The sequence below is a fragment of the Rhinolophus sinicus genome, linkage group LG02, assembly GCF_036562045.2.
Source record: "Rhinolophus sinicus isolate RSC01 linkage group LG02, ASM3656204v1, whole genome shotgun sequence".
NCBI lineage: Eukaryota > Metazoa > Chordata > Mammalia > Chiroptera > Rhinolophidae > Rhinolophus > Rhinolophus sinicus.
The window spans coordinates 99846116-99873801 of NC_133752.1; the positions used below are offsets into that span (position 1 = coordinate 99846116).

Below are 27686 nucleotides of genomic sequence, written 5' to 3' on the forward strand. Positions count from 1 at the left end.
TGTCTGAATATCCTGGTCAGGTGAGGCTACTGGTTTTGCTCTTCAGACAGTGAGAGTCATGGTGAGCAGGGCTGTAGGGTGGGCTTCGCAGCTTGTGGGTGCGCTGGTTAGGTTCCTGGTCAGGCAGGCTGAGGCTGCGCCCAGCGCTAAGTGAGGCTATGAGTTATCTCCCTTCACACCCGGAGGAGCAGCTCTGAAGCCGCTAAGGCTGTGTCTGTGGTCTTGATGCAAGCCGCCCCGGGCCCCAGGTTCCCTGGCCGAACAGGGCCCCTGGCTTTACTCTGGGGGCGGTCAGCCCTGCCCCTGCCTCGGCTCAAGTGTGGCTGCGTTCCGCAGCGGCTTCCAGGTATTCTCGCCAGCTCTTCCTGTCAGATGGGGCCTGGGTTACCCTCCATAGCAGGGGCGGCCATGACTCAGCTCTCCTGCCTGGGAGGGGCTGGGGGGCCCCCTGGAGGCAACTCCCAAATATTCCCAAACAGGCTTTCTGGTCCGGAGGGGCCGGGAGCTGTGTCCCCAGTGGGTGAGGCTGGCTCAGCTCCCTGGGCGCTAACAGATTAGCCTCCGGGCCAGCAACACTCTGCATTCCAGGACCTGAACCACGTAGCGCTGCCCCTGCTGCGTCCTGGGCAGACTGCGCCACCCGCTTCTGAAGATGAGCAAAGCCACTGGTTGGACGGCTACCTGGCACTGCAGGTGGGAACTGGCTGCCACAATGCAAGTTGCAGTCAGATTCCCAGTGGCTGAGCCCCGTAGGGTCCCCTGTGATCCCCGGGAGCCGAAACCAGAGTAGGGACTCCCACAGTGACCCACAATGCTGGGCGGGGCTGGCTGTCACCCGTGGGTGACCCACAATGCTGGGCGGGGCTGGTTGTCACCCGTGGGCTCCCTTCTCTCGCTGAGGGGCTGTAGGCTCGGAGACCTCTCAGAGGGGCGCTGTGGTGTGTGTGCAGCTGCGCCTCTCGCCTCTGCAGGTGGTCTGTCTTGATCTCTGGGGTACAGGGGTGCCTCAGCCTCACCCCCTGTTCTATGACTCTCTCAGTGGTGTCTTGTCCTGTTCTTGTGAGGGGGAGCTAAGTGGGGAATGACCTTTGTCACGACCTTGGTGATGTTACTCTCAGCACATTCTTTAATGACAGAGTCCCCAGTATTTCTTTGTTGGTTTGTTCTAGCCACCCCGAGAGCACTGCCTTTCTCACCTTCTCATTGCAGGTACAGTGAAGTTCTCTGAAGCCTGCTTTGCCGAGGGCCGGATGCCAGGGAAAGCTGCCAGGTGTCACTGGCATTTTGCTGTGACTGGGCTGAACTTGATGCTAGGAATAGGGGCGTGTCCCGCCCCACCGGAGAAATGGAATGGGGCACCGAGATGGCAGAAGACACACAGTGGGATGGGAAGGAGGGCAGAGTGGGAACTGGGTGGAGAGCAAGCTGTGGGCTTGGGGCCCTGGAGCTGCAGGTGGGCGGTGACTGCACCGTCACGCTGGAGGGCGTCCTGTCAGGCTTTAGCCCCCAGCTCCTTCCCACCCAGGCTGTGTCTGCTTTCCAGTCGCCTCCCAGCCTCATCCCCCTGATGGCAAGGCCCCCACTTGTTCAGGTCCTAGTGTGTAAAGAGGTGAAATGAGTGGATCGAACACGTCCTGTGCACGGGTAAGAGCGTGCCGCATGCTTGGCCAGCTGGGAGACTCCGCTCTTGGGTACAGAGGGCCCTCTGCTCAGCCCTGCCCGTGGGAGGGCTCTGCGTGTGGGGAGGACTGTGGGGGCAGCGCCTTTGTCCTCATCACCCATTGGGTTTCCTTCCCCCCCAGACAGACCCTTGAGCTCAGCCGGGAGATGCTCTGAGGAGCGCTGAGCTCAGCCAAGGACGAGAAAGTCTGATAGCTGCCACCTCGCTGCAGCTCTGCAGTGTAGAATCCCTGTGGGCGCCGTGGTGATACAGTGTTCATGCGGGAGAGAAGGTTTTGTGTGGACCACCCACTCTGGCTGGTTTGAAGGGTTTCCCCTTACTCGGCAGACCCGCCGATTAGGGCATGCTCCCGGAGGCGGGACATGGGTGACTCCCCTTTGCGCTCCCAGCATGCCTCGCATGGGGTACCTGTCTTCTGAACAAATGAATGATGAGTGGATTGTGCCCTGTCCCTACGGTAGCTGTTGACAAGTTGGGACAGGTTACTTGGATTCGCATAAATTTCTTGGAGCTACATGACATCCCAGCAGCAGCTTGGACTTCTTGCCTTCGCAAGGCTGTGAGTGACAGAGCTGTGCTCTTCTGCCTGTGGGCTGGTCAGGCCCCATCCTGCTCCACGTACTGACTTGGGTTGAGCAGTAGCTGCAGCTGGGAGAGAAGGTGCAAGGGACCTGGCCTGCTTCTCGGGCATGCCTCAGAATCAGGTGCCTCTACTCATAGTTTTCTATTGATTGGTACTCAGTCCTGTGGCTCTTCTGGTCTCTTAGATGTTAAAAACCCATCTAAGGACAGTCCCTAGCTGTAATGTTCCTGAGAGGGTGCAAAATCTAGCTTGAAAAAGATGACCATACACCCAGAGTAGCTCGCCTTAATGGCGGGAATGTCCTTCCATTCCGGACCCCAACAGGCAAAACCTGCATTTCTGGGGCTCCCGAGCAGGAGAGTGTTCCTCATGCCCACCTGTGCTCCAGGCCTCCCATGATGGCTCCAGACTTGTGCCTCCTATTTCTGCCATCGTCAGCCCATAACATAATGAAATGTTTCCCGAGTTGTCCATTTCCTAAAGCATGCTTTTCTCGAGCCCCCGCAAGATTACCCGCTGTATTCATCCACCCATCCACCCATCCACCTACCCATCCACCATTTTTGAACACTGGCTATGTGGCGGGCAGTGTGTGGCACTGGGGGTACAGTGATGAATGAAACAAAGTCACTTCCGTCAGAGAGCTCCCAGTCTGGCCTGGGAGACAGCTATAAGCAACATGTAAGCAGTGCACAATAAACAGTGAATGTTATGCTGCGTGGCAGACAGAGCTCCCTGGGGATGTAGAAGGGATAGGGACGAAGGAAGAAGACGGACTCCGAGGACACTAAATATTTATCATCGCGCTTAGGTTGTGCTGAGCTTCCTGAGACCCGCTTCTAAAGCAGTGGTCTTTCGTCTTTGTGCTTTTAGTAGCAAAATTGTTTTTCTAAATCCTACATGGACCACCAATCAATAAAACAAGCAGAATGCCTTGGATTAAATTGGGGGTGGGGAGCAGATGGGGGAGGTGGTCTAGAGAGCTCGCCGCTTGGCTGTACCCAGACTTCTGAGTCCTGACCACTGCTTCTCCCGAGGTGGTCAGAGGTGTATCGATTCTGGTGGCTTCTGAGACCACAGACTTGCCGTGGAAGGGCCTAGACCCTTCAGTCAGGCTTGTTACAGGCAGATGTCCAGGTGGTCTGTCGTTCCCACCCAGGACCCCAGCGGACAGCTGTGCTTTTCCTTTGAGGGAGATACCTACTTCTACGTGTGGTGCTTATAGGTAGGAACCGGGGGTGGATTAGTGCGGACTCAGGTTCCCTTTCTGAGGATGGAGTGAGTTAGTTGTGTAGGAGTGCTGGCCTGTAAGGGACGCATGTCTCCAGGGCACAGTTTCTCATGAGGGGAAAGCCTGTTCTGGAACGTGCCAGTGCAGCTCTCTGCTGGAGGAGCTGTGGTTTCTGGTCGGACCTTGTCTGTAGTTGTCCAAGGGACGGAGGAGCGCTGTGGGGCCCCCTGGGGCTGGCTGAGGGTGCCTGGCAGGAGAATGTAATAGACCGGCCCGAAGCGGGGCGCTTAGCTGGCCGTGTCGGCGCTGCCACTGCTCCCGAGCCCTGACCTGTGCGAGTACTTCCAGTGGGACGACCCAGGTCTGTTCTGCACGTGTGGGCTTAGTTACGCCTCGTAACCACCCCACACAACATGCCAGCGAGGAAATTAAAGCCCAGAGGGCTCACCCAGGTAACCAGAGGTAGAGCTGGCATCCAGGCTGAGGCAGTGTGGCTCCTCCCAGAATGCTGAGTGCCTTCTGTAGCTTCAACTCCAGCTTTGTGACAGAAGTGTCACCCAGTGTCTCAGAACTGGACATTCTTATTTGGGACTTCACCTATAATTGACCTGTTGCAGAACACAATATATCTTTTATATTTGTCTATTTAACATATATTTAATGTATTCTTATATTATTTATTTTTTATTTAAAAAAAAAACAACCCTCTGGATGTAGGCAGGTAGAAGTTGGTGCCAGGCTGCTTTTGTCTCAGCACAGAAAGGTTACAAGACATGTAACATTCCCCTAAAGGAGCTCTCGCCTGACAGGCCCTCCTGCTGGCCCTCTGGGTGGGGAGGGGGAAATGGGGGGTTCCTAGCCCGCAGCTTGGCTGGTGGGGACTGCAGCCTGCGAGGGGACCATGTTGGTTTTCATTCTTTGTTCCCTGAGCCTCGGCGCTCTCCCACCCTTACTGCCTTGGGTGTGTTCTCTTTAAAGCGGAGGATGCTTTCCAGCTATGTGACCGCTGCTCAAGGAAGGACTGTGAAAAGTGCTCTGAGGGCACCTCCGCGTGCAGCCAACTCCAGCACTCGAGCCCAGTGCATGGAGACCAGCGGCTTTCAAACTGTTAAAAAAAACGTCCCCCCGAAACCTCTTCTCCCAACCCCAAACTGCATGGCTCCAGCAAATGCAGTGCATCTGGACCCTTTGATTTGCTACCCTTGGGGCTTTCTCTGATCCATCACTTCCACTAGTTTTTGCTTTTGTTGACAGATTTGTAAGTAGGAGGTTTGGGATGCGAGGAGCTGAGCCTGGAAGCTTTTCTGTGGGTTTTCATGAATGATGCTCTATCTCTCGCTATCAGGGAGGACTAAGACTTGTTTTATAAAGGATATGGAGGCCTGTGCCATTTTGCAAGAAGTTTAGGAGTTTTTCTTAGACTCAAACATTAAGCAAGAAAAGTAAATCTAACATAACACCCCAAAGCTAAAAGAAATCCAACAGAAAATGCCATTTTGTTCAGACTTATGGCCTGTAGGAAAAATGTCAAAACTATTCCTTCAAAGGGCCACGCAGCAGGCTTCCCATTTAAGCTCCACAACCATTCTAGGATGTGTGTCTCACACATTGCTTTGAAATTTCCCTTCTCATCCTGCATGATCAAATGCCTTCTCTTGCTTCCTCTCATCCTGTAGGTCTGCACAGAACCACCACTGCTCTCCAGCAGGGGATAGTTTTAGTGTCACATCATTTTGGAAAAGCACTGATGTAACCAGTGTTATTCTCGGGTAGGCCTTTCTTTTTCTCTCTTCTGAGCCTAAAGAGGTCACATTCAGAGAGACAGTTGGGTTTTCTAGGTTAAGGCATGTTCTGGACACTTTCCAGGGGGCTTTGGGCGGTGTGGGGGTCGCGCCGTTCTGCCACCCACAGCCACTGAGCAGAGATTTGCCAGGCACGCCAGGAAGGCAAAGCTTTTCCAGATGTCTCCTGCTATGGGGCACTCGGAAGAACGTCCCCCCACTCAGTTTTGTTTCCAAAGTCAATTTATTGAATATTAAGTCATAAAGCCAATGATATAATTTTAATGAAAAATAATCCTGTATCACTCAAGACTTAAAAGAACAAAAATACCCCCTAGAAACACTGCTTTGAAAAATAATCACATTAACATTACACGCAAGAGTCCTTTCTTAAGCTTTATTTAAGAAATCGAGTACTATATAGTTCAATATATATAAGACACATCCAGTATTGTGTTCCTGATCGCAAGTGCATAGATTTTGTTAAGATATCATTTTCACTCGATATAAACGTTCATGGTCACATGAAGATAATATTCCCAGTGATTTTGCCCAAGCATGAGAGGAGAAAACAGAACACAGCAAGAATAGTGAACTACAACAGAGATGGAAAACAGAAACAGCGAATTAGCAGAACAGTCGATTCCTGATAAGTGAATAAGCTGATTGTTTGCTCACAATGTTTTATTCACTTATCAGGAACGATTCACAGTACCTTACGTTCACTGTATTTCCTAGCCTGCCAGCTAAGAGTCCCGGCCATGGGCTGCGCCTAACTGCCGCGGGCCAGGCAGACATGTGGCTTCCATCAGCAGGGTAAACGCCGGCGGTGCTGTCATCCCCGGGTGGTCTGCGCATGGCAGACACGTCTGCCTTGCTAGCACTGTAGCGCGTGTTACAGAATAGAGTGCTAGCTACGATCCCAAGCAGGGACCAACTGGACAGTCATCAGTGCTTACGGGAACTAGTAGTTTCTGTCCCCTTCTTTGGAGAATTACTGTTTTTGTTGTTTTTCCAGAACAACCAAAAAAACTGGCTTTGTCTTTCCCTTCTTTTACTTAGCATGAGTATTTTGCCTTGTGCCAAATGATGGAGATATGTAGATGTATATCTTATATTACTTACATATTTTAAAAATATACCCTTTCATCTTGGAATTGCTCACCCTCTTTACCCTCCCTCATACCTCCCCCACCAAAAAAAAAGGAAAGAAAAATCACACCCATAGCCATCTTTTCCCACTAATGTAAGCTGTGGGTTTTCAGAGGCAAACTGGTGGAGGCTGTGATATTTACGATAGAAGTATTGGCAGGAAGTCAGCTCCCATGTGTGCAGGTGTGTAGCTGGTGGGGTCACTTCACTGAGGTTCGGCCTATGGGGGGAGCCTCCTGCCCTCCCCCCGTACCAGGCCCCTCTGTTATGGAGCCGACTAGACAATCTAGGGGTCACAGGGGCTACTACAACCAGAGGGTGGAGGGCCTGACACCTGCAGGGAAAGTCTCATTGGCAGCCAGAGGAAAGCGGCCCAGTGCTGCGTGGCCTGAGTCAGACAGAGCTCGTGCGTCTGAAGAATTGGAGGGAGCGAGCAGACATAGGGAGCAGACATCAGTGGAATCTTTTAAGAGCACTTGGAGAGCAGTCAGATTCCTGAGCATGAGAGGGGCACATGTGGGAAGATGGCCAGTGGCCTCAGTTTTAGAGGGCATTTAAGGAGTAGTTTTTTCTTTAGTTCTTTTTGATAATTCGGGGTTGGTGTGATAGCAGGGGACAAGGCTTTTTAAAAAACATGCGTTCCTTCAGGAAGGAGTGTGGATGCATAGGGCATCTTGGCTTTCCTTCGGAAATGGACCCCAAGGATTATGAAGACTGGAGCATGAGAAACTTAACCTTCTCCCATCCCACCCGGCTGAGTAGGGCTTCCATTTGAGCACTTGGAACTATTTCTTTTCTTTTCCATTAGTTTTAATAATTTAAAGTTGCTCCTGGATTCAATTAGCTCTTAAAAATACATACTTTAAATTACTTTTCTAAACATCTCTCTTGATTGATGGCAGCACGTACTTAACCCTTTTCACATTTTCTATCGACCAGGTAAGTTTGTTTTTTCTGCCCTCGACAGCGCACCTCTTTTAAAAATGTGATTAGTTTCTAAGAAGAGTTTGACTGCAGTGTTCTGCCTTTGAACTTCTGGGTAGATAGGAGTTCTGCTGCTTCTCTGAAGTTTTTTAAGGTTATGCAGTAAAGCTGCAGCAGTTTTAAATGAATGTGAAGAAATGCGTACAACCCGTGACAGAGGGAGAGGGGAGAGAGGAGGAGAGGGTGGAGGTTCAGAAGAGGATAGAAGAGACATTTACCAGTGTGGTCAAAAGACCATAGAAGGTCTTGGCAAATCCAACTCTGTAGGCAGTTATTTAGGTGAATTGCTGGAAGCATGCTTAAAACGGGCCATTGAACATAAGTCAGAAGTGGTTGGTGTGCAGTTTCCCTTCCCCAAAATCAGATATTCACTTAGGTGGAATCGACTGTATCTTTTTACACAACATATAGAAAAAAACAGATACGTGAAACAGTGAGGTGTGTAGATGTATCACCAACATGTAATGACTACCAACAATACAACACGCAGAGAGAGAAACAAGTATTAGGAAAATGGTTTAATATTGGAGACAGAAGCAAAAAACTGCATCACACAATAACATACGTTACAAAAATAAGTTTGACTGTTTCAACTACACGGTTATGTTCACAATGAGGACAGAAGAATCAGAAAAAACTTTGATCTAAACAGCAAAAAAGCAAACCCCTAAAGTTTTAACTAATACATTTATCCACTTAAAGTGACTGAGTACTTCTAAATCTAATTACCTTATTGTGTAACTAACTGCACGATACAGAATAAAAAGTGAAACTTACCGCTGTATTTTTTTAAGACAAAATTCTAATGCTAGATATAAGCAAAGGGAAAAAAGAAATCAAGCCAAAGTTTTTAATTCTCAAAAGAAAAGCAACTTTCTTTCTATCAATCAGAAATCAAACTTGAAATCAGTCATTGTCAGGGGGCCCACTAGAGTAAGCCACAAAAATTTCCATTTTTTTTTAATCTCCAGTATAAAAAGTTCCACTGGTACAAAATGCATAAGTACAATCAGTTGTAGAAATAGGAAAGCCTGTGTATTTTTTTTTTTTTTTTGGCTCAAATTCCATCAAACAACAAAATCCAAATGCATCAATAAAACAAACAATACTCAAATGGTCTTACAGTTTCCACTAGGTTGCATTAACTTTGGCTTTTCTCAGACAATATTTAAAAACTATTTTGTAATTCTAAACGAAATGATATTATTAATCTACAAACAACAATTCTCACAGCACAAAAAAACAAATACATTTTTTTGTATGACATTATTCAAAAAGGTAATGAAACTACAGGTTTTTTTAAAATTTTATTTCTTCTTGTTAATTAGCACTTAAGATAATAAAAACAGAAACAGTAAAATGAGTCCAGAGTAGCACAAGCCAAAGAACTAGAACCCCTATGGTGAAAGAAAGATGAACTTGTTACGCCTTGAGGACTGCCATTTTTATCACAATTCTCTAATTTAGTTTAAAAATGACTATTTTCTACACTTGATTTTTAAAAAAGCAGTTTCCCTGTGTGTTTTTTCTTCTGGCACAGGCCCTTTGCACCCTTGCAGCTTTTCCTTTTGATATTAAAAGATAAAGTGACTAGAAGGACAACTTGTCTTGGAGGAGGGTTATCTTAACAATGAGACGTGAAAAAAAAAAAAAAGGACTTTTCCCCCTAAATGTGTCTTGGTTGCCTGCAAACTAAGAACCAATCAACTTAAAGTGCCACCCCGGGCCTCTGGTCCCCCATACTCAGCTTTTCTGGGGGCGAGGCAAGTAGGTGAAAGGAGAGGAGGGCAGTTTGCTTGAGGGAAGAAATGGGGGAAAAAGTGTGTTTTGAGATTTATGTAGAAATTGGTAAATGAAGAAATTCAGAGTGAGACAGTGTGAGCCATTCCGGCGGTGTGTGTTCGCTCGTGTTCCTGCGCACGGCCTGCACACCACCGTGGGATATGTATGAGCACGACGTGGGTAACTTCTGGTTCTCAGCGGACTGCTGCAGGAAGTACAAAATAGCCCTCGAAGGATGAAGGAAGGCCCCAGCAGTAGTAAACACGTGTGAGGATAATACAAATCATTTCATTGTAAGTGCATGTGCTATAAGAAGGAAACTTTTTTTTTTTTGCATCATTAGAGGCTAGTCCTTTCCATCCCAGGGCTATCACATCCACACACATTAAACCCAGCAGGGTGGTGAGTGGGCAAAGGAGGGAGGGAGGGCAGCCAGCAGTTTCTGAACTCCATTAGTGACAAAGAAGCTTCCAGGGCCTGCTTTCAGGAAGGCAGGAGTTTGTGCTGGGGCTGTAGGGATGATACTGGGATTTGTCAAGACAGCAAGAGATCTGTTCACATGAAGTCAAAGTAATATGGCACTTTAATTAAAAAGTGGCAGCAGGAACTGGTGCTAGGTATTTGGTCAGTAACTGTGACAAAGAACTGACTGACTTATGTGGTCAGTCCATGCATTGAATTAGAAATAAAAAGGGAAAGGACTATCAGCTTCTAACTCCAGACACCTTGCTTATTCAGAAGTATCCACCGGGGTCAGAGAATCCAGCACAATGGATGATTAGAAATAGTAATTAGGAGTATTTCAGAAACAAAAGCAAAAATACCTCAAAAGACTACTTCATCACAGTCATTTCACTGGAAGGGAGATAAAACTGTTCTAAACTGGAGCAGGCTACTAAACCTGGTCTGAGAAGCACAGAGAATTTCAGGTTCACTTAGGTGCTAAATCTACCTTCCATTCCCCTCAGAGAGTTAGCCAATAAACTGTTCTTAATTAAAACAGAAGGAATTCCTGCAGCAAATTAAGAATTCTTTTTTAGAAAATGACCAGAAGTAGTCAAAAGTAAAAAAAAAAAAGAAAAAGTATGTATTTTTTTTCCTTCAGATTTGCCTTGTGGAGTTTTTTCTTTTGGATCACAACCAAAGGGTAAAGTACTAAAGACAAAAAGCAACTCAGAGAAGATAGATGCTGAGGGTGGGGGTGGAGCAGGGTGGGTGGGGGTGGGGCAGGAAATCCAAATTAGAAATACCCCCAAACAAAATGATGACAGTATAAAAAATTACCAACATTCCCGATAGCTCTGGGTAGAAAGGGTTAAAAGTTCAAAACTTTCTCACCTTAGAGGTTTCCATGTATTATGAAGAAAATACATTGTGAGGTTGCCGTCACAGCGTTGATGTGCAGAGTGGTTAAAAAAGTGAGACATGGGCACTTATACAGTGTCTTACAAAAAACATCATAGAGAAATAACAAACGATAACAATTTCAGGCAACAAGACCACAGGATAGCAAGTTAACAAACTTTTTAACCTCTTTTTTTGTTTTTTGTTTTTTAAATATTAGGGATTTATACAAAACACATAATAAAATACCCATGTTATCAAATTACTTCTCACAAGAAACACACTGAAGCTCTAGGAAGGAAGTACCTTTGGAATTTGGCACTATATATTTTCACTTTTTTCTTTAAAAGAAAAAAAAATCACATTTTGCTGAACACAAACACATCTAAATAGTCCACAATAAAAAAAAAAAAATGACATCAATGCTTTACAAGCCAACACAAAACTTATTCTGGAATAGGTTTTTTTTTTTTTCCCTCACATGAAATTTTTTTTAAGCAAACAACTTTTTTTTGAAATTCTTTTTTTAAGTAAACCAATTCTAAACTTGTCTTATCAACAAAGAACATTAAGACCATAAGACTCATGATGAAACCACAACTTAATTCACAGAAGCACCAACGCAACACAGTTTACAGTAACCTTTCTCCTGTACATTGAAACAGTATAAAATATAGGTAATTTCATGTGCATTAAACCATGGATTGTCTAACTGTGAGTCAGTTCAGCAAAAGGTGACACAAATAGGTAGCATTTGCCCCAAAACAGGGTAAATATTTTTCTTATACTAACCTACAAAAAGTGGTTCTATATATATATCTTAATGAGAAAGTGAGCCACCTAAAATGGCCTTATCAAAAAACTTTACACTGCCTGAAAAATGTAAAAACTATTACAGACCTCTAGAGACTTAAAATCAGACAGTTTTTTTCTCAAACTGTTTTTGGAAGTAGTCTGTTAGAAACCAACATTCTGTGTCCCTGGACACATATTGCTATTGTTACCAGTGACCGGGAAGAATGCCAATCCCTGTATAATACTTTCAAGTCTGTTTTATGAAAAGAAAAAAGAAATAAGAAAGAAACATTTTTGCCACAGGTTGTTTTTCTATAATTAATTTTTCTAATAATAAATTTCAGTCTTGCATGAATGCAGCAATGTTTTTCACATTGACTTCCCAGAATTCATAGCTAGATGAGGTCACATGCAAATTTCAAAGGTCAAACTAGATCAAAGGTCAGTAGGAGAACCAAATATGATGTGAGGTCAGAAAGACATCAGAAACAATGACGGGACGATGAAACTTTTTTTGAGACGCCACAGGGACATGCTAGGCAAACGGTGAACTAACGGGCATGAAGATGTCTAGGGAGAAAACAAGGGAGAGTAAAAAGTTACACAGAATCTACGCAGCAGCAACAAAATCAGTCTTAAGGGTGCAGGAGGAAAACTAATGCAAATCTTAGGTCATTAGGGAGTCTACGAGCCATCCACATAATTTGCATTTCTTACAATCTTTATCCACAGCATGATGGAACCCCAAGAATCCATCCGGAGAGGGAGAGAGGATGGATTCTGGGTATTTTGGGGTGAGGGGCTGGCAAGGGACAGGGGAGAGGATCCAGTTTCAACGAATGTAACATACGGGGAGAGTCAGACAACTGAACTGTAAACTAGGTAATGGAAGTTACAACAAAATAATCAGACAGATACAAACGACAAGAGGGTAAAGCATGAACTTTAGGCCTAGGGTTCAACGGTGACAAAAAGCCCATTCCTAGAACGATTCCTCTAGAGACTACTTCAGAAGGATCTAGCTAGTGCGGAGAACTGCTCTTTAGGTTCCCAATAAGTTAACAATAGGCAATAAAGAACTTCCATTATTTCTGAGGCAGTAAAAATTTTGTACAAAAATAGAAATGCTTTTTTTACAAATAAAATTTACAGGCCTGTGGCTTTCTTTTTTTATTTATGTATTATTTATGTATTATTTATTATTAAATTTATCTTTCAAGAAACATCAAGTATTTTCATTCCTTTTTATTTTATTTTTAAACCCTGTAGCTTTAAGAAACAGATCTCTAAATCTTTTTTTTACATTAATCCTTTCTAAGAACTAAAATAAAACAATAACAAAATAGACAACCAGTGTAATAACCTGACCAATGGATGTCATGTTTCTTTGAACCCTAAAATAAAATCCTACGTATTAAAACAAACCAAATGTAGTGGAAAGACGTTGTGGATTGTTTTAAGTGCTTCTCCTGGCTTCTCTCTTGCTAGGCCACCGCCTGACATCTGAACAGCTGGTGCCCGCCCATGGGTGAGCTGGGACGGGAGGCTGCGTTCTCCAGGCAGGGCACCAGCTCTCAGAGTTACAAGTGCACATTAGCCTTTGTTTGCCTTTTAAATACTCAAGATGGCATTTATTTGTGTACGTATTTTTTTTTTTTTTAAAAGCAAAAACCAAAAACTAAACAGAAAAAGGTAAAAGGAGATTCGAATTGCAAAACAAAGGAGAATACAGTGGCACTGGAGGAGTGTACTCGCTAGAAACAAGGTAGCCCGAGTCTTAAATATGGCGAACTGGGTGGGGGAGGGAAGGGATGGAGGCCTTATTGTAAAAAGAACCGTCTCTCGTGGTAAAAGTTGGCAATGTGGTCCTCCTCTGCCTGTCCTGTTGCGGACAGGCTGGCCCGTGGGACTTACCCTAGGAAAGCTAAAATAAGAGCGGGAGCCTCTGGGGTTAGGATCAGTAAGGTTTGCTGTCGTTTTTGGAGCGCTTCAGCTGGACCTTCAAGCGTTTCATGCCAATCTGAAAGCCATTCATAGCCTGGATAGCAGCTTGCGCAGACACTGGATTGTCGTAGCTAACAAAACCTGGAAAACACAAGGGGAAGGGAGGCTGGAGTCAGGCTGGAGAGGCAGCAGAGGAGAGTAGGGGGCAGGGCCCCGTGGATGAGCTGGACAGTGTAACTAGTGGTGAGGAATGTGTGCCGCCCCATGGATGAGCAGGGCACGCGTTAGGGCAACACTGGGGATGGCCACTGAGCAGCAGCGGGAAAGCTAGCTGGACGGGTAACTGGATGATGTGAACAAAGACCCTGTGTACAATGCTAAAATCTCACACTCCGTTGTTGTCGGAATGAATTTAGTCTCTTGCTGATTTTAGTCAAGTCTGTTTGTGTTTAAGGTTTCTTCAAATCCTTCTTCAAGAACCTGAGGCCCACGAGTAACTGCTGCTCATCTAAGCAGTGGTGCCTATACTCCAGGGTGGCAGGGGCTCCCCGAGACTCAAGTCGGTTGAGCTCACAAGGCAGGATAATTAGAGGAAGGGCTGGCTGATAGGGTGGGCTGTCAAGACCCCGACCGCCCTTCATTCCAGCTCTCCATCCAGCTCCCAGAGCCTGCACCTGTCTGGCTAGGCGATGGGGTTAGTGAATTAACTCTCGAATATCTAAACTTGATTTTTAACATTTTGGAGTTATTACTGAGAGGGACCTAGGGACCCAGGGGAAATGCTGAGTCTTCTTCCTTATCTCACTTCCATTCTCAGAGCTCCACTGAATTCAACAGAATGGAAATTGCTCCCCTTGTATCCCCAAGAGCTTCGGGGAATAAACAGTCCAAACAGCTCAGGACTTAACCATCCTAGCAGAGTTCCCCAGTATCTTTCCGTTCCGACATTCACCACTAAAAGAGAGGGAGGGCACGCTTTTGAAAAAAACCTGACGAGGCCCTGCAAAGACCAAGGCACAGAATTCTGACCATGTTTGTTCTCACACGATGGGTGGGAGGGGGTAGGAGGTGGTAGGACCTGCAAAGCGTCCTTTAGTCAATGCCAGCGTGTTAGCTTGTACAGCTCCTGCTTACTTTCCCTGGTGAAAGGAAGCTACTGCCCTGATTGAATTTCAGTTCTGAACATCAGCTGGTCCGAAGGTTCTATACCAAGCTTCTCCATCTGCTTACTATTATAGTTTAAAGTTAAAGACAAAATTCCTTTACCAACTAGAGGAGGAAAAACACTACATAAATGTACCTTGAGCAGAGTTCTCAGCTGACAAACATGAGCATATGGTAGAAAGCAGAGAAGTTTCTCACAGGCAAGCTGCACTGCCAATGGTGGTTTCAATTTTTATAAAATCTAATTCCCAGTAAATGTGATCATGAGTTCAAGATAACTGCTCAGACTGTTTCCTTTCCCTCTGGGTTTTTATCCAGAAGTAGCAAGATGATTAAAGAATGGAAATGGCTCAAGGGCGAGATGGATAATGAAACTGGGCCAAGAGGTTAGAATGAAAGAATGGGGTACCACCTTATGACTAGCAAACCTGGGACCCCAAGAAATGATACTGGCTCGCTGAGAAACCTTGGTATAGGATGCTACGGCTTCTAGTAAAAATTGAAAACACAGTCCATTATGCCAAATACAAGTGTCTGCGGGTACTCAGCTGAGGCTTGCATTATGAACACGCTGGTTAAGTAGCTTGTGGGCTGATATGAGCTCTTTTCAAAGCAATAAATATTTTCTCAAAAGCAAACTACAAAGCTCAATCCTTTCCAACCTCCAGATAAGCCCAGGGCATTGGCTAGGAGGAATATAAAAGTCTGGCTCAAAACTTGTGCAGGGACGCTCCCAAGGGCAAGCTCAGTGAAACACACCCCACCCCATAAAACAACTTCCATTTCGCTCTGTGAACCATTCCAAGAGGGCTGACACATTTGCTACAGCAGCAGCAACAGTGTAATGGGCTCAAGCTGACAGCCTTTCCACTCGGGAAAAACAGTGACTTAAAGGGTACTAATTCCACAACCACAGAAGTTTCAGACCTTCCTGGGCCGTAGCTCAGAAGTTAGAGAGACGCCATGATAATGGAGTTTTAGAAGCCAAAACATTCTGGTTGCCCATCACCCTCAGCCACACACTGCGTTTTTGGCTGGCTGAGAACCACTCCTGCCTCTGGTGTTTCATACCGTACGGTTCTATGTGTATTTTCTCTGGCCCTTATCTACTCTATTTTGTTTTATGCTACTGTTTGTACCTTTTACCAACGTGAATTAGTAAATTGGAGGAGTGACTCAAGCAAATGTTCTTTCTCAACCTGGGCCAGAACTTGTCAAGTGAGTTATATATACTCTGAACATTCTGGCCTCTAAACTACTCTGGGGACTAAAAGGGTTTGAAAAATACAAGCAGTGGAGGTAATGAGTGCCCTTCCCCTGCTGTAATACAGCAGTGCGTGCTGGGAGCTTGCCTTCCTCTCTCGGGCACAAAGCGCCCACCTCGGAGGCAGGGTCCGGCTGCTTACGAAGGGCAGGGACGGCCTTGGGGGCCACGGAGGGCGGGGCGCCCCAGTGTGCTCAGCACACCTGCTACGTCCAGTCAGGCAGGTCCTGGATCCTGAACCCAGCGCCTCATGTGACCAGGCGACGCGTCCACCCGTGTGCGCGCCTGCCCTTGGAGCTGCAGTGTGGGGGGCAGCTGACCACACCCCTCCCAGAAGGCACGCGCAGCCGCCTATCAGGAGGCTGAGCCGTAGGCCCCGCCCCGCCCCGCCCACAGCGGGCGGAGTCTCAGCCTCCCCGGCGCGGGGAGGGATTAGTGGCAGAGTGGCTGCAGTGCCTTTCTGGGCCCGCGCGGCCTCAACTACATACCGCCCGTAAACTCTCCCCCTCGGGTGGTTTGTGGTTCAGTCTATGAGGCTCAGAGACACTGAGTGCTGTTGCTCTACAATGAGCCACTAGTGGATATACGCGGCGAGACGCGTCCGTGGTGCAGTGCAGAACGTTACCTAACGTTGGCTTTAACTTCCCAGATCCTTCCTTCTCATACATCCCCTTCCTCATGTTTTCGTGAAACGACTTTGCCCAGTCTGCTTATGGAACCACCACCACACAGGGCTGTCCCTCTCCTGACTTGTAAAGTATTTGCCATTACACCTTCCCGCCCGCGTGACTCGGCACTCGGGGTGCGCTGTAACGTGCTGGCTGTTTCTTTTGCATACCAAAGCACTTGCTCAGATTGGTCTGTTTGTCAATGAAGACTTTAGCAGAGATAACATTTCCAAAAGGCATGAACATCTGCAGAATGTCCTGGTCTCCAAACTCCTGTGGAAGGTGGTAAATAAAGAGGTTTGCACCCTCTGGACCTAAAGAGGAAAAAGAAATCAGAGTAAGGTATTCTTCGCTGCTGAGTTCCCACAGCCTCTTCTCAGGAATGCTGTAACAACAGGGAGGCCATGTCCCTGCCTTTCCCTCACACTACAAGGGGACAAAGTAGACAGATACAATGTCAAGTGATTATGTGTCTTCCAGGAAAGCAAACATCCTTTAAATTCCCATCGTTTCCTATGAGGCACTTGTTACAAATGGCTCCCTTGCACTGATGTGTGTGTCACGTGCTTACTGCATGTGCGCACATGTCTTCAGTCTCCTCTCCATGGGGGTGAAGGTGGCAGTGATGGGGTCATGTGGGGGAGGACAGTGCAGCTGTGGGTTTGGCCTGGGTGGCGGTGCAGTACGTATATACTGTCCTGTGCACTAGCAAAATGTAGCAATTTAGAATAATGGATAGAGCAGTAATGCTGCTTGGGTTTCTTAATCATTTACCTAATTATCCATCCAGTTTTGATTTGCCAAATCTCTTAACACACAGTCTAATAATCGTGTTTATTAGAAATGACTGGCAATGAGTCAAAGCAGGGAAAAACAGGTAGCTAGTGTTTCCCAACTGTGGTAGCAACTACACCACTGGGGGTTAGCCTTGAAAATGAACTCATGAGCTGCAGCAGCTGGTCAAAGAGCAGGCTAAGCCAGGCAATTCACTCTTACCCATCACTTTCCAGACATATAAGAAACAAGGACAGAGTGAGGAAGAGCTTAACTAGCCTGGTTGGAAAGGTAAGCTCTCTCAAGTGCCTCTCCATCTCTTTCTCCCTCCTCTCTAGCCGCCGGTACAAAAACTACCCAAAGGTTAAAAGAAGCAAAAAGGAGAAAGGACAGAACGCAAGTGACCTGATGGAAGGCAGTCATGTTCTAATAGACAACAGGCAAGCAAGCTGTTCAGGTCCGAGGCTGCTAGGGGTGGTGACACATCCTTTCCCAGATGGTTCTGGGGAGGCCCCAGGGCAGGATGCCTCTAGGATGTCCTGTGTTCTGGGCAAGGTGTCCTGGAGCTCGGACAACTGGGGACGTAACCTCTGCAGCTGGGTCCTGGAACCTTAACAGGAGAGGAGCCAGGACCTGGCAGCCCCGTGGGGAAGCCCCAGGGCACAGGCTGCAGTGGGTGGGTCAGTGAGTGGGTGGGAATCCCTGTGTCTGCATCCAAGAGAAATAAAAGTATGGTAAAAAGAACTGTGTACAAATAAAAGGAACAAACAGAGAAAAGTCAAACCAAGTTTCTTCCTACAAAAAAAAAATTAAGTGTTCTAATGAATGGGACTTTTCACAAAGAAGACTTGAGACAGATTTCTGAAGCTACAGACCAAGCATTTCTTCCTTTGTCAACATGGCCTCTCCAACTTTCTATATTGCTTATAATTCCCATGGACTTATCCACATTCCAGTGCAAAGGAAGGAGGCAGTCTGCATTTAAAGGGACACAATTGCAGGCTTTGGTCCCCAAATGTCTCCTGGTTTTATTTGAAAAACAAAACAAAACAACACTCTGAAAAAGTGAAAACTAGATGTGAATAGCCACAAAATCCTAGCACTGGAAATGGGTGTTCTGAGCGTACTATGGCACACTCATCCTTTGCAATGTGGATGCTGGGCAAGTGTGGTACTGCCCCGATTGAATATCCCTTCCAAGGAAAAGAGCCAAATACATAAATGAGGATGAATGGGACCCAGTGTGAAGTGTGAGGTCATCTCACCTCCTGCAGCCTGGGAGAAAGTGCCATTTTGAGGCACTATGACAGCTGACCGCAGGCTCTAGATGGCTGTACATTCTGAACGTACCCCTGGCGACAGGCGTCCTAGACGACCTGAAGACAGGGAAACCCAAGGAGGCTTTGTCCTCTTAGTCATCATTTTGCCAGGAAAAATGTCACCAGGTCCTACTGTTGAACCCCCATTTTTCCTATCACCAAGAAAGGGTTTGATTTTCCAAACCGCTAACACTGTTAACACTAAAATGAGACACAGACTTGACAGGGAGCACCTCTCTTATATGCGATGAAGGCAGCTGCTGCCATCGGGGTCAAGGGTGAATAAACAAAAACAAATTGTTTTGAGGGTTCCACCTCGCCTCAACTCTCCCTGTAGTAAAAACCGGCTGACAAATCACACATTCCTCCCATTTCTCCCAGTACATGTTATTTTAACTTGTTAGAGTTCTCTGTGTTATGTTGCTGGCTGCATGCAGCTGGCTGGCAGCTGCTGTTCCTATTTTGTGTTTCTCACAGGGCATGTGATGTAGCAGAAAGCACTGGGGGCGTTTGTATCAGACGCCAGTGCCCACCAGCTTCTTGCTGGTGCCCAGGTCTCTACCCGCTTGTGTGTGTGACTTGCCTCCTGCAGATGTGGGAAGACGGAAGGTGTAAAAGAGATCAGAGGATACTTAGGAATGGCAGCAAAGGTGGTCGGCTTTCCTGGATTTGGATCTATAGGGAAGCCATAACGCTTCAGAAGATTTAGCTGGGGAACGTATTCAAACCAGCTGCCAGACTGGCTTGTGTTCTTGTGGGAAAACATAAACCAGGGTACCTGACCAAGCAGATCAAGTTGACTTTCAAGTGTCTTGACTAAAGGACAGAACTATGTGGTAGAAAATAGATCTAGAAATCTGTTTAGATTCATTATGGGATGTTCCTTCTTTCCCAGTGTAACTTGCCTTTTACATTATGTTTAGTTAAACTAACGTTAAGGTGGTTTAAATTTCTTGAGCTCATGTTAACTGGGTGAGAAGAACATGATCAGAAGAGAGATATGAGAAGGTGAGAAATGACTGAAAATAACTGAACCAAAAAAACACCACAACAAATCAAAACCCCTACAGCATGCTACTGGTAGCCTGCAGACCTAAATAGATACAATCCGGAGCTGGCAGCCATCATTTCAAACTATTTCTCGTGAATACCCGAGGGTTAATTACTGCTCAGGCCATTCCAGAAACTCAAGGCATGGACTAACTTTATGGCAGTGGGCTGGGGTGAAGGAACTGAGATAAATGTTGTTTCAGGGCCCAGACTTTATCCTTAAATCACTGAATTTTGAGTCACGGTGATGTTTTCTCAGCGACACAGGCTCTGCAGTTTGCTGTAAAGCACTGGTGGGTAATGGAGAGATGACCAAGATTTTCTAAAGCACATACAAGGGAGCTGGCTTTTAGGGTCTCTTCTGAGGATTTTAATATCTTACGAGACCATCCTACAGCCCTAATTTGTCACCATGGTAGTCAGACACCCGACAAAGGGACCCCAAAACAGGCTTTTCTTTGGGAAGTGGTGTATTTATGACAGCATCTCCACACGCCTGGGGAAACACAGTTGTCCGGACAATTGTGCCTGTGTTACAAGATCTACCATAACCAAGAGAAAAAAAATCAGTCATGAACAAGAGTAAAGAGAAAGTTGAAATACTGAAAAATAACTTAGATTGTCACATATCTTTCATTTTTAATGTTGTTACTTATAAACAGGAAAAACGTTTGTTACATGTGAGTATCTTTAAAGCTGTGTCCCCTTTAAAATCCACAACTTCACAAAGGAAAACTATTTCTTTATAGAATACCATGTTTAAGGTCACAATGTTCAGGAAAAACCAGTTTGGAACTAGGGATGAGGGAAAAGCGGAAGGGAAAGAAATTTAAAACTTCTCAGGCAGTACCTCCTGTTCTAACTGCTTTGCCCAGATTCTAAACAAGTCAGAGAATAATACCACGTTGCAGATTTCGCTTCAAAGCAACTTCAGTTAAGGAAGAAGAAACCAACGGGAAGAAAAAGACAAGCTCTTCCTACTTGGATAGCTTATTAACTCTTTTATAATTAGCTTTAATTTATTCGTAGCATTAACTTGCTGACGTTTCTTTTGCTTTATTGGCAGAGAAGCAAGGCGATCAATCTCTTATTTCCTTCCCCAGAAGACCCCCAATTAAAGACCAAGTCAATCCTCATGGTGGATTTTATCATTAACGTGGAAAGCATCACCTACTACCGTGTTTCCCCTAAAATAAGACCGGATCTCATATTAATTTTTGCTCCAAAAGAGTCATTAGGGCTTACGTTCAGGGATGTCATCCTGAAAAATCATGCTAGGGCTTCTTTCCCGGTTAGGTCTTATTTTTGGGGAAACACGGTAAGAGGCCAGCTATAGCCTCAGCTGTGTGGGCTCTGAGAGGCCTGGGGCCTGCAGAGAGAGCGTCAGCCCAGAGGACAGAGGACTGGGTCGACCCCCTGATGAGTTTAGGAGTGAGGGGAGGCAATGCTGACGTGGGACGGGTTCCTGGCAATTTTTTGACGGCAGCAACTACTAAGTAATTGCATATAAACACACAGTGGGTGAGAATTCCCTCTTAAGAGGTAGGTGAAAAATTAAAAGATGAAAGAAATATAAGTCTGAACTGGAAAGAAGACTAAACAAATGGTTTAGGCTTGTCAGGTTTCATAAAACCTGTCGGGTAGCAGAAATAATACAGTTGCTGCCTCTGTGATCCTGGCTCGGTGCAGTTTCTTTGCAAACGTGCAGTCAGGGCGCGCGTTGCCCGCCGGCGGCCAGGCCGCGCCCGGGCCGAGGTGGCACGTACCTTCCTTCTGGCTGCCCGCGGCGCTCTGCTGCTGCAGCAGGCTCTGGCTGTACAGCGTGGGCAGTGCGGCCGCCGCGTACTGCTGGATCCCTGAGTAGGCCTGGCTGAGGGCGTCCATGGTGCCTGCCGTGCCATTCGTCAAGCCCGTGGCGCCAAGTCCTCCATTCAGAGCCGCCATACCTGAGAGCATTTGAGCAACTTTACAAAAAACCCAACAATAGAGAAGAGAAACAGCACTTTTCATTAGTGCTTTCCAAAGGAAGTTAGAGAGTCATCTGACACAGTACAACACAGCAAGTGCATGCAGCCAGCGCCAACAAAGCCGACATGGAGGAAAAATGAAACTGTGACTCAGCCACGGTAATGGCAACGGCACAGACGACAGCAGCAGCACCCCCACGTCCCCAGCGCCGGCCCCCTGCTCCCCACCGGCGGTCAGACGTCACCCACACGCTGCACTCACACAGCTCACCCCCCTCCCATGCAGGTGCTACTGGCAAGTACTGTGGTGCTTTGGAGACAAACCCTCCTGCTTCTTAGAGCTTGGAAGCAGGTGGGCACATGACGAGATGAGGCTGGGAACAGCCGTGCACTCAAATCCATTTACTGGGCATTCTGAGGAGTCAAGGGATGGCTCGAGGGGTTCAGGAGGGAAGGATAAAATACAGCTTTTCTCCTGTCAGCTGTCTGATGGGGAAATGGCAGAGAAGACCAGCTCTGTTCTCCATAACCCAGTGGATGGGCAGTTCCACTAACGGGCTTTCCTGAGCGGACGAACGTTCTCAGGACAGAAGCTCAGGAACAGCCTCGCTGCTGAAAATTTAAGGCACAGGGAAAAGCCTGGACCCTTCCCTCAGCTGCAGAGAACTGAAGTCGCTTATGCAGTATGCTGGGCTAGACAGACAGACAGGCAGGCAGGCAGGCACACGACTGCAAATCAGTGCCCATGTAACGGGCTTCCGCCAGTGGCGGAGCTCCGTGTCATGCCTTTCAGTCACCTGAAGTGACACCTGGGGCTGCAAGCTGGATCTTTGCTCTTCACGCATGTGAAGTGGATGCTGGCCAGCACACTTTTTTGCTTTTTTTCCTTGTATCCTGGCTGCTTTTTGGCTCTATTATGGTTGCTGAGTGTGTCATATTTTCCCTGAGTCCTGAGTCAAAACAAGCAAGGCTTTATAGAGTGTTAACTTCCATAGGAACTCAGGAAATGGAAGAGGTGACATCATAATTGCCTTTGGTTCCGTCTATGATTAAAACGTGTTTCTAAAAAAGATCTGTTTCTGGGGAGAACTTAACTGAAAACACTAATGAAAATTTTGAGGGGATTAGGGTTATTGATCAGGGCTGGTGCCATAGCCAAGATGACTGACGGGGAACGAGGGGCAGGAAGTGCAGTGAGAACAGACAACTAAGGTAAGGAGGCCCAAAGTCCCTGGAGGGAGGGGTCCTGTGCCAGAGTCACCTCCACACCCCACTGCCGTTTCTCCTGGCTGTCCTCAGGAAAGACGTGCCTCTGGCATCTGGACGACTTCGGCTCTTGCATTGAAAGGACTCCACACAAGCTCGGAGTCAGACCGTCATGCCCCAGGAGACGGGTCTCCCAGTGCCGCAGGCCTGGCGGCCTTCCTGGGGGGCTCGAGGAGACAGAGCTGGGTCCTGGGTAGTGGTACCCCACAGATGGAGGTGCTGGCCAGCAGGGGTTCTGCTGGCTCTGCTCTAAGTGTATCAGGAAGGAGTCTCTTCCCTCTCACTTCGTAACTGTTTTCTGTTATGCAAATAAGTGCTGTGGGGAGCTTAGACATAGCTTGTCCTAATTAAACGATCCTTCAGACGCCAACCAATCCCATTTACCTGTCTGACTCTTCCCCCCACCCGTTATTGTTACGGCTACTGAGGAGATGGGGAGCAACTGCTCTTTTCCTCTCGGTCTCATTTCATCCTCACCTCCCAGTACTTGTATGAGTGCAAAGAAACACCAGTGTGTCTTTTCTGAGAGAGGTGAGAGGAGGGTGTAAAATAACTCAGGAAGAGTGGGGCACAGTTGACAAGTGTTGCTTTTTTTTGTCAGGCTGTTAATAGGTGCTAGGGTCACGTCGTGGCTCAGCCCTCTGAAAAGATGGTTCCTGCGTGGGAAGAAATTCTAGGAGGAAAGTGAGCAGTGACGTGCCACTCTCCAGGTGTGCACGGCAGCCTGCAGAGCTACGTGGGCACAGCGGCCTCACAGACCTGGGCCGGACACGGAAGCGCCACTACAAAGGTGTCCGAATTCCCTGCCATCAGTGGGATGGCTGACAGCACAGCATCGCTGGCCTGCGCTGTGTGCTCGGGGCCCTGCCTGTGAGACGCCAGGGCTACCTTCCTGTGCTTGCAGCTTCCATGGTCCGGCTTCGCCGAGGGCTGCCACACAGTCACTGTGCCACGGCCATAGCCACTGGTGCCCGACTCCCTTGTCACGTGAATTATCTTCTCTTTCCCCCTTTTTGCCATGTGTTGTGTTGTTCTCATGAAACACGAGTGAACGTCATGTTCCTGAAAGACTGGATGATGCTCCAGGACTAGTCCTGGGTGGCTTACAGCTCCAGCAGTGATAGTCCTACACCCTCACTCCTGCCCACATTCCACACGGCTTAGCGAGGCTTTGGCCTACACCTCAGGGCAAACCTGCTTTCTGAAGGTTCTGCCTGCTCCGCTGAGTCCACGTGTGTGGGAGATGGTCACGGGTGGCCTTACCTGCCTGGGATGGGGAGGGGGCTGGCAGAGGAGGCACTGAGGAAAGGGGCACTGATGCCAAAGAGCCCAGGGCTCTCCTCCCCTGTCTAACCACTCTTGTGAACAAAAAATAAGGACGAAAAGCCTACCAAGTACAAGTGCATTTATAAGAGAATATATCAGATCAAAACTCTCCTGGAAATTCTGGTGTGTGTGTTTGCCAACAGCCACGGCAGAATAGGCCATTGGTTACCTGGCAGAATTTGAAGGACCATCAAAGGAAGATTTCAACCTCTGAGAGTTACTCCTGGGAATTACCTAACGTTATTCTGTATTAAATAATCATTATATAAAAGATAACTCTTGTCAATTGCTGGTGGTATCTGGTTACATCTAAAAACTTTGGACCACAGAAACAGGGGCTTGAAGGTTAAGCTGAATAAAATGTTTCCCCTTAAAAGAATAGGGCTTTTCTTTGAAAAGGCCAAATGGATTGATCATTTCGTCACATTTAATCTAGTTCCCCTGAAAGCTACTTGGATGAGGAGGGCTGGGACCAAATGACAGGTGTGCCAAACCTCGCCAAGGGAAGGTCTTCGCAAATGGTCTACCAATGTGTATCTTTCCTACTAAGTGCTTTAAACTTAATTTTTCTCCAACTGAGGGAGACCCGAGGAGCTATGAGAGTCCTGAGTAAATCTGTGCCAATGACACAGAAGGACCAACCCACGTACAAGAGCGTGAACACCTGTGGCCGCTGTGAAGGGGGCACTGCAGCGGGGAGCTGGAGGCAGAGCCCTGTCAGCAAACCACAGCACTGCGCAAGCCACTCTGCCAGGCGTCGTACGGAATAAAGAGCAGAAGCGAGGAAAGTGTTCATATAGTCTCACCCTTCTGTCATCTAGTCACTGGGATAAGTTGCCCTGTGCAGATGAAGTATATCTTCTAAGCTGCAAGCTGCTAATGAGAACTTAAGTATCAAGTGTCTAGAACCAGGGTAGGTGAATATGAATATGTACAATTAGTGGCATTTGTACTTGTGACATCTGGTCACAAGTGTGAGGTTGTGTGCGCTTATGTTTCGATCCAACTACGTGTGTCTTTATAGAGTCCAACAATACAGATTAAAGCAGTCATTTCACAGTGCAAATAAAGGGTGACAAACCACAATAATATGCCCAGTGCATCTTCTCTTTTCTCTCCTTTACAGGAAATATTTCCATAAGCACTATTCACCAGGCATTTGTGGCTGGTTATACTCAGACCATCATAATTTTAAGCACTGTATGGGTAAGCCATTTGGAAGAATTGTGCCATTTAAACAAGGAAAAATACATTTAAACACAAAATCAGATACAGACTCTCGGTGACATATCTGCAAAAAATATTTTCTTAATCTCAGTTCAGACAGACATAATATGCAAAACACGCCTGGAGGACCCTCAAATGATCCATGACTCAAAGCTCTGAGAGTGAATCACCCACCTCCTTCTCATCTGGCCCATTTCTGCTTTTAGCTTTAGGATCCTGTTTTTTTTTATTTTATTTTTTTTTTAGCCCCTCCATTCATGAATGTGTAAAGGAAGAAAAAGAAGGTTAAATTCAGTTCAATATAGCTACATGTCTACGAACCAAAACTTTATTTTGGGGGGCAGTGAGGGGCCATCTGGCAGGGAAGAAGGTAAAATTTACACTAAGCTACTTCGGGAATAAATTAGATTCCATCTATCCACTTTCTTCCTGGCTCCTTTGTCCATGGAAAAGAGTTGGCTCTATTAAAAAAATCAGAAAACGCTTCTTCTGGAAGCTCGTAATGGTTTCTGGGTGGAGTGGGATAAGAAACGGCAATGAGATGGAAGCTGAGGCCAACTGTTTCAGAAGCTGCCTCTGTCCAGGTCAGCGTCTCTTGACTGCCTGCTTTGAGAATTAGCTGGTAGGGCAAGTAGCAGCACATCTGTTGAGGGAGAATGGTCTGAAAGAGGGCACTCTATTAAAAGGTTATTCCTTGGTGTTTGAGACAAGAAGTAAATACTAGCTCCGAGCCATTGCTGGGATCGTTCAATAACCCTGCGCTAGTAATATTCACCAAATCAGAAAGAACAGGTTTGTATTTGGGCATGACTTTTTGGTTTAGTTAAACATTCCCTAGGTTCCTCCTCGTACTTTCTGGTTGGTAGGGGTAACTTGACACTGGAAATGTGCTTAATTTCCCATGAACCATACATACATCTCTTAACTCAATGGCAAAGAATTTAAAAAACCAAACAACGTATGCCTGTTGTCCTTGCCAGAAGCAAAATTTGTATAACACAGACCCCACACAAGAAGTAGTCATGGTTTTCCTGCCATTCAACCAAAACCCTCTTGAGCCCCTCAGAACAATGGAAAAGCCCCGCAGAGTACAACAGAACAGGATGGCGAGAGCGGGATGCACAGACGAGAGGACGAGACCACACAGCAGTCATGAGCGCGTGCTGAGGAGGACAGCCACTCCCACTGGCCTGGTACTTTGCAGACCAAGGACAGGCAGGCGATCAAATCAGAGTCCTTGTTTTAGGGGAACTAGGTCCTGGGGCAAGAGAAGCGGCATGAAGGGCTGTGTGCAAACACACACACCTGCAACGGAGGGCAAGTGGGCTGGAGCGTCTGCAGAACAAGGTCAGAAATGGGTCACGGCAGTGAAGGCTCCTGGGCTGCTGGGAAGGGGGAGCTGGAGGCAGTTTTACTGGAATAAAATATTCTGCTGTCCTAGGGTTACCACTTCATGTACTATTTGCTAATCAAGAGCCCTCATAGCTGGAAGGAAGCATGTTTTTCTTTTCTTTCCTTTTTTTTGGCCTCTGTTCAAGTAAAACTAGTCTAAGTTTTTATTTGTTTTCTCCAGAACATCTGAATAAAAGGATTTAATAAAACCTGAAAATTTCCTACCTCTATAAGATTTGTTTTCTTATCAGGATTATAAAAGTTAGTCTTCATTTGGATGAGTTCTAGGTTCTTTTTTACCAAATAAATTGCAAGCTATTCTTTTTAAGCTTTTAAAGTATAGGATTACTGGGATTTTTTTTTTTTTTTTTTGCCTTTTTAAGAAAATTGTATTGCCTGATCACCCTTTAAAAGCAGTTCACTTATTGAATCATGGCTTAAAACAGGGCAGCTTGCCAAGGTCCCTTTTTAATGCTTAAAATGGGCAGTGTTGGGTTGCTTGGGCTGCATGGTATGTAGTTGAACCCCCAAATCAGAATCTCTTTAGGCTGTCATGGACCTGTGGGGCTTGGCTACTTTCAGGCATCCAAGGGGGACCAAACTGAGGGAAAGGCAAATAAGGTGCCCCTCTGGGCTGAGGACTGCCCCCCCCACGCCTCCCTTCCCCCACCCACTCAGGAGCCACCGCCAAGCATGAGCCTACAGTATACTTGTCTCCTGGCTGGATACTAATTCTCCCCAGAGATCTACGTGCCAGAAGTGGGTAAGCGATGTAGGAAAGAACCTACAGTCCTTCGGTGAGTCCCTAGGTTTCAGAACTAAGTTAATTCTGTATGCGACGCCCCTTTGGGGCCGCACTGCTTAGACTGACCCATGCCTATGGGTGGGAAGTAAGACTTCAGACCTCCTCTCTGCTCAGCTGAATTCCCTTCTTTCCAAGGCCTCACTGCGCCCCCTACATGAATCACTGTCATGACTGCAGTTTAGAGCTA

General features: G+C 46.7%; 1 protein-coding gene across 29 annotated transcripts in view; it reads right to left on the reverse strand.

Moving 5' to 3' along the window:
• Positions 1-5659: 5659 nt before the first annotated feature.
• The window catches only part of CELF2 (CUGBP Elav-like family member 2), a 786847-nt gene continuing 764820 nt past the window's right edge, over positions 5660-27686 (reverse strand). For 12 of the 29 annotated variants that reach the window (XM_019738197.2, XM_019738187.2, XM_074325004.1 and 9 more), the window contains 3 exons: positions 21283-21480; positions 16544-16687; positions 5660-13418 (listed from right to left, as the gene is read on the reverse strand). In XM_019738197.2, the coding sequence (XP_019593756.1) occupies positions 13291-13418; positions 16544-16687; positions 21283-21480 (470 nt within the window). In that variant the 3' untranslated portion in view covers positions 5660-13290. Of the gene's footprint in view, positions 13419-16543; positions 16688-21282; positions 21481-21696; positions 26638-27686 lie in introns of those variants that run through there. The other 17 variants (XM_019738190.2, XM_019738196.2, XM_074324996.1 and 14 more) reach the window with 7 other exon arrangements.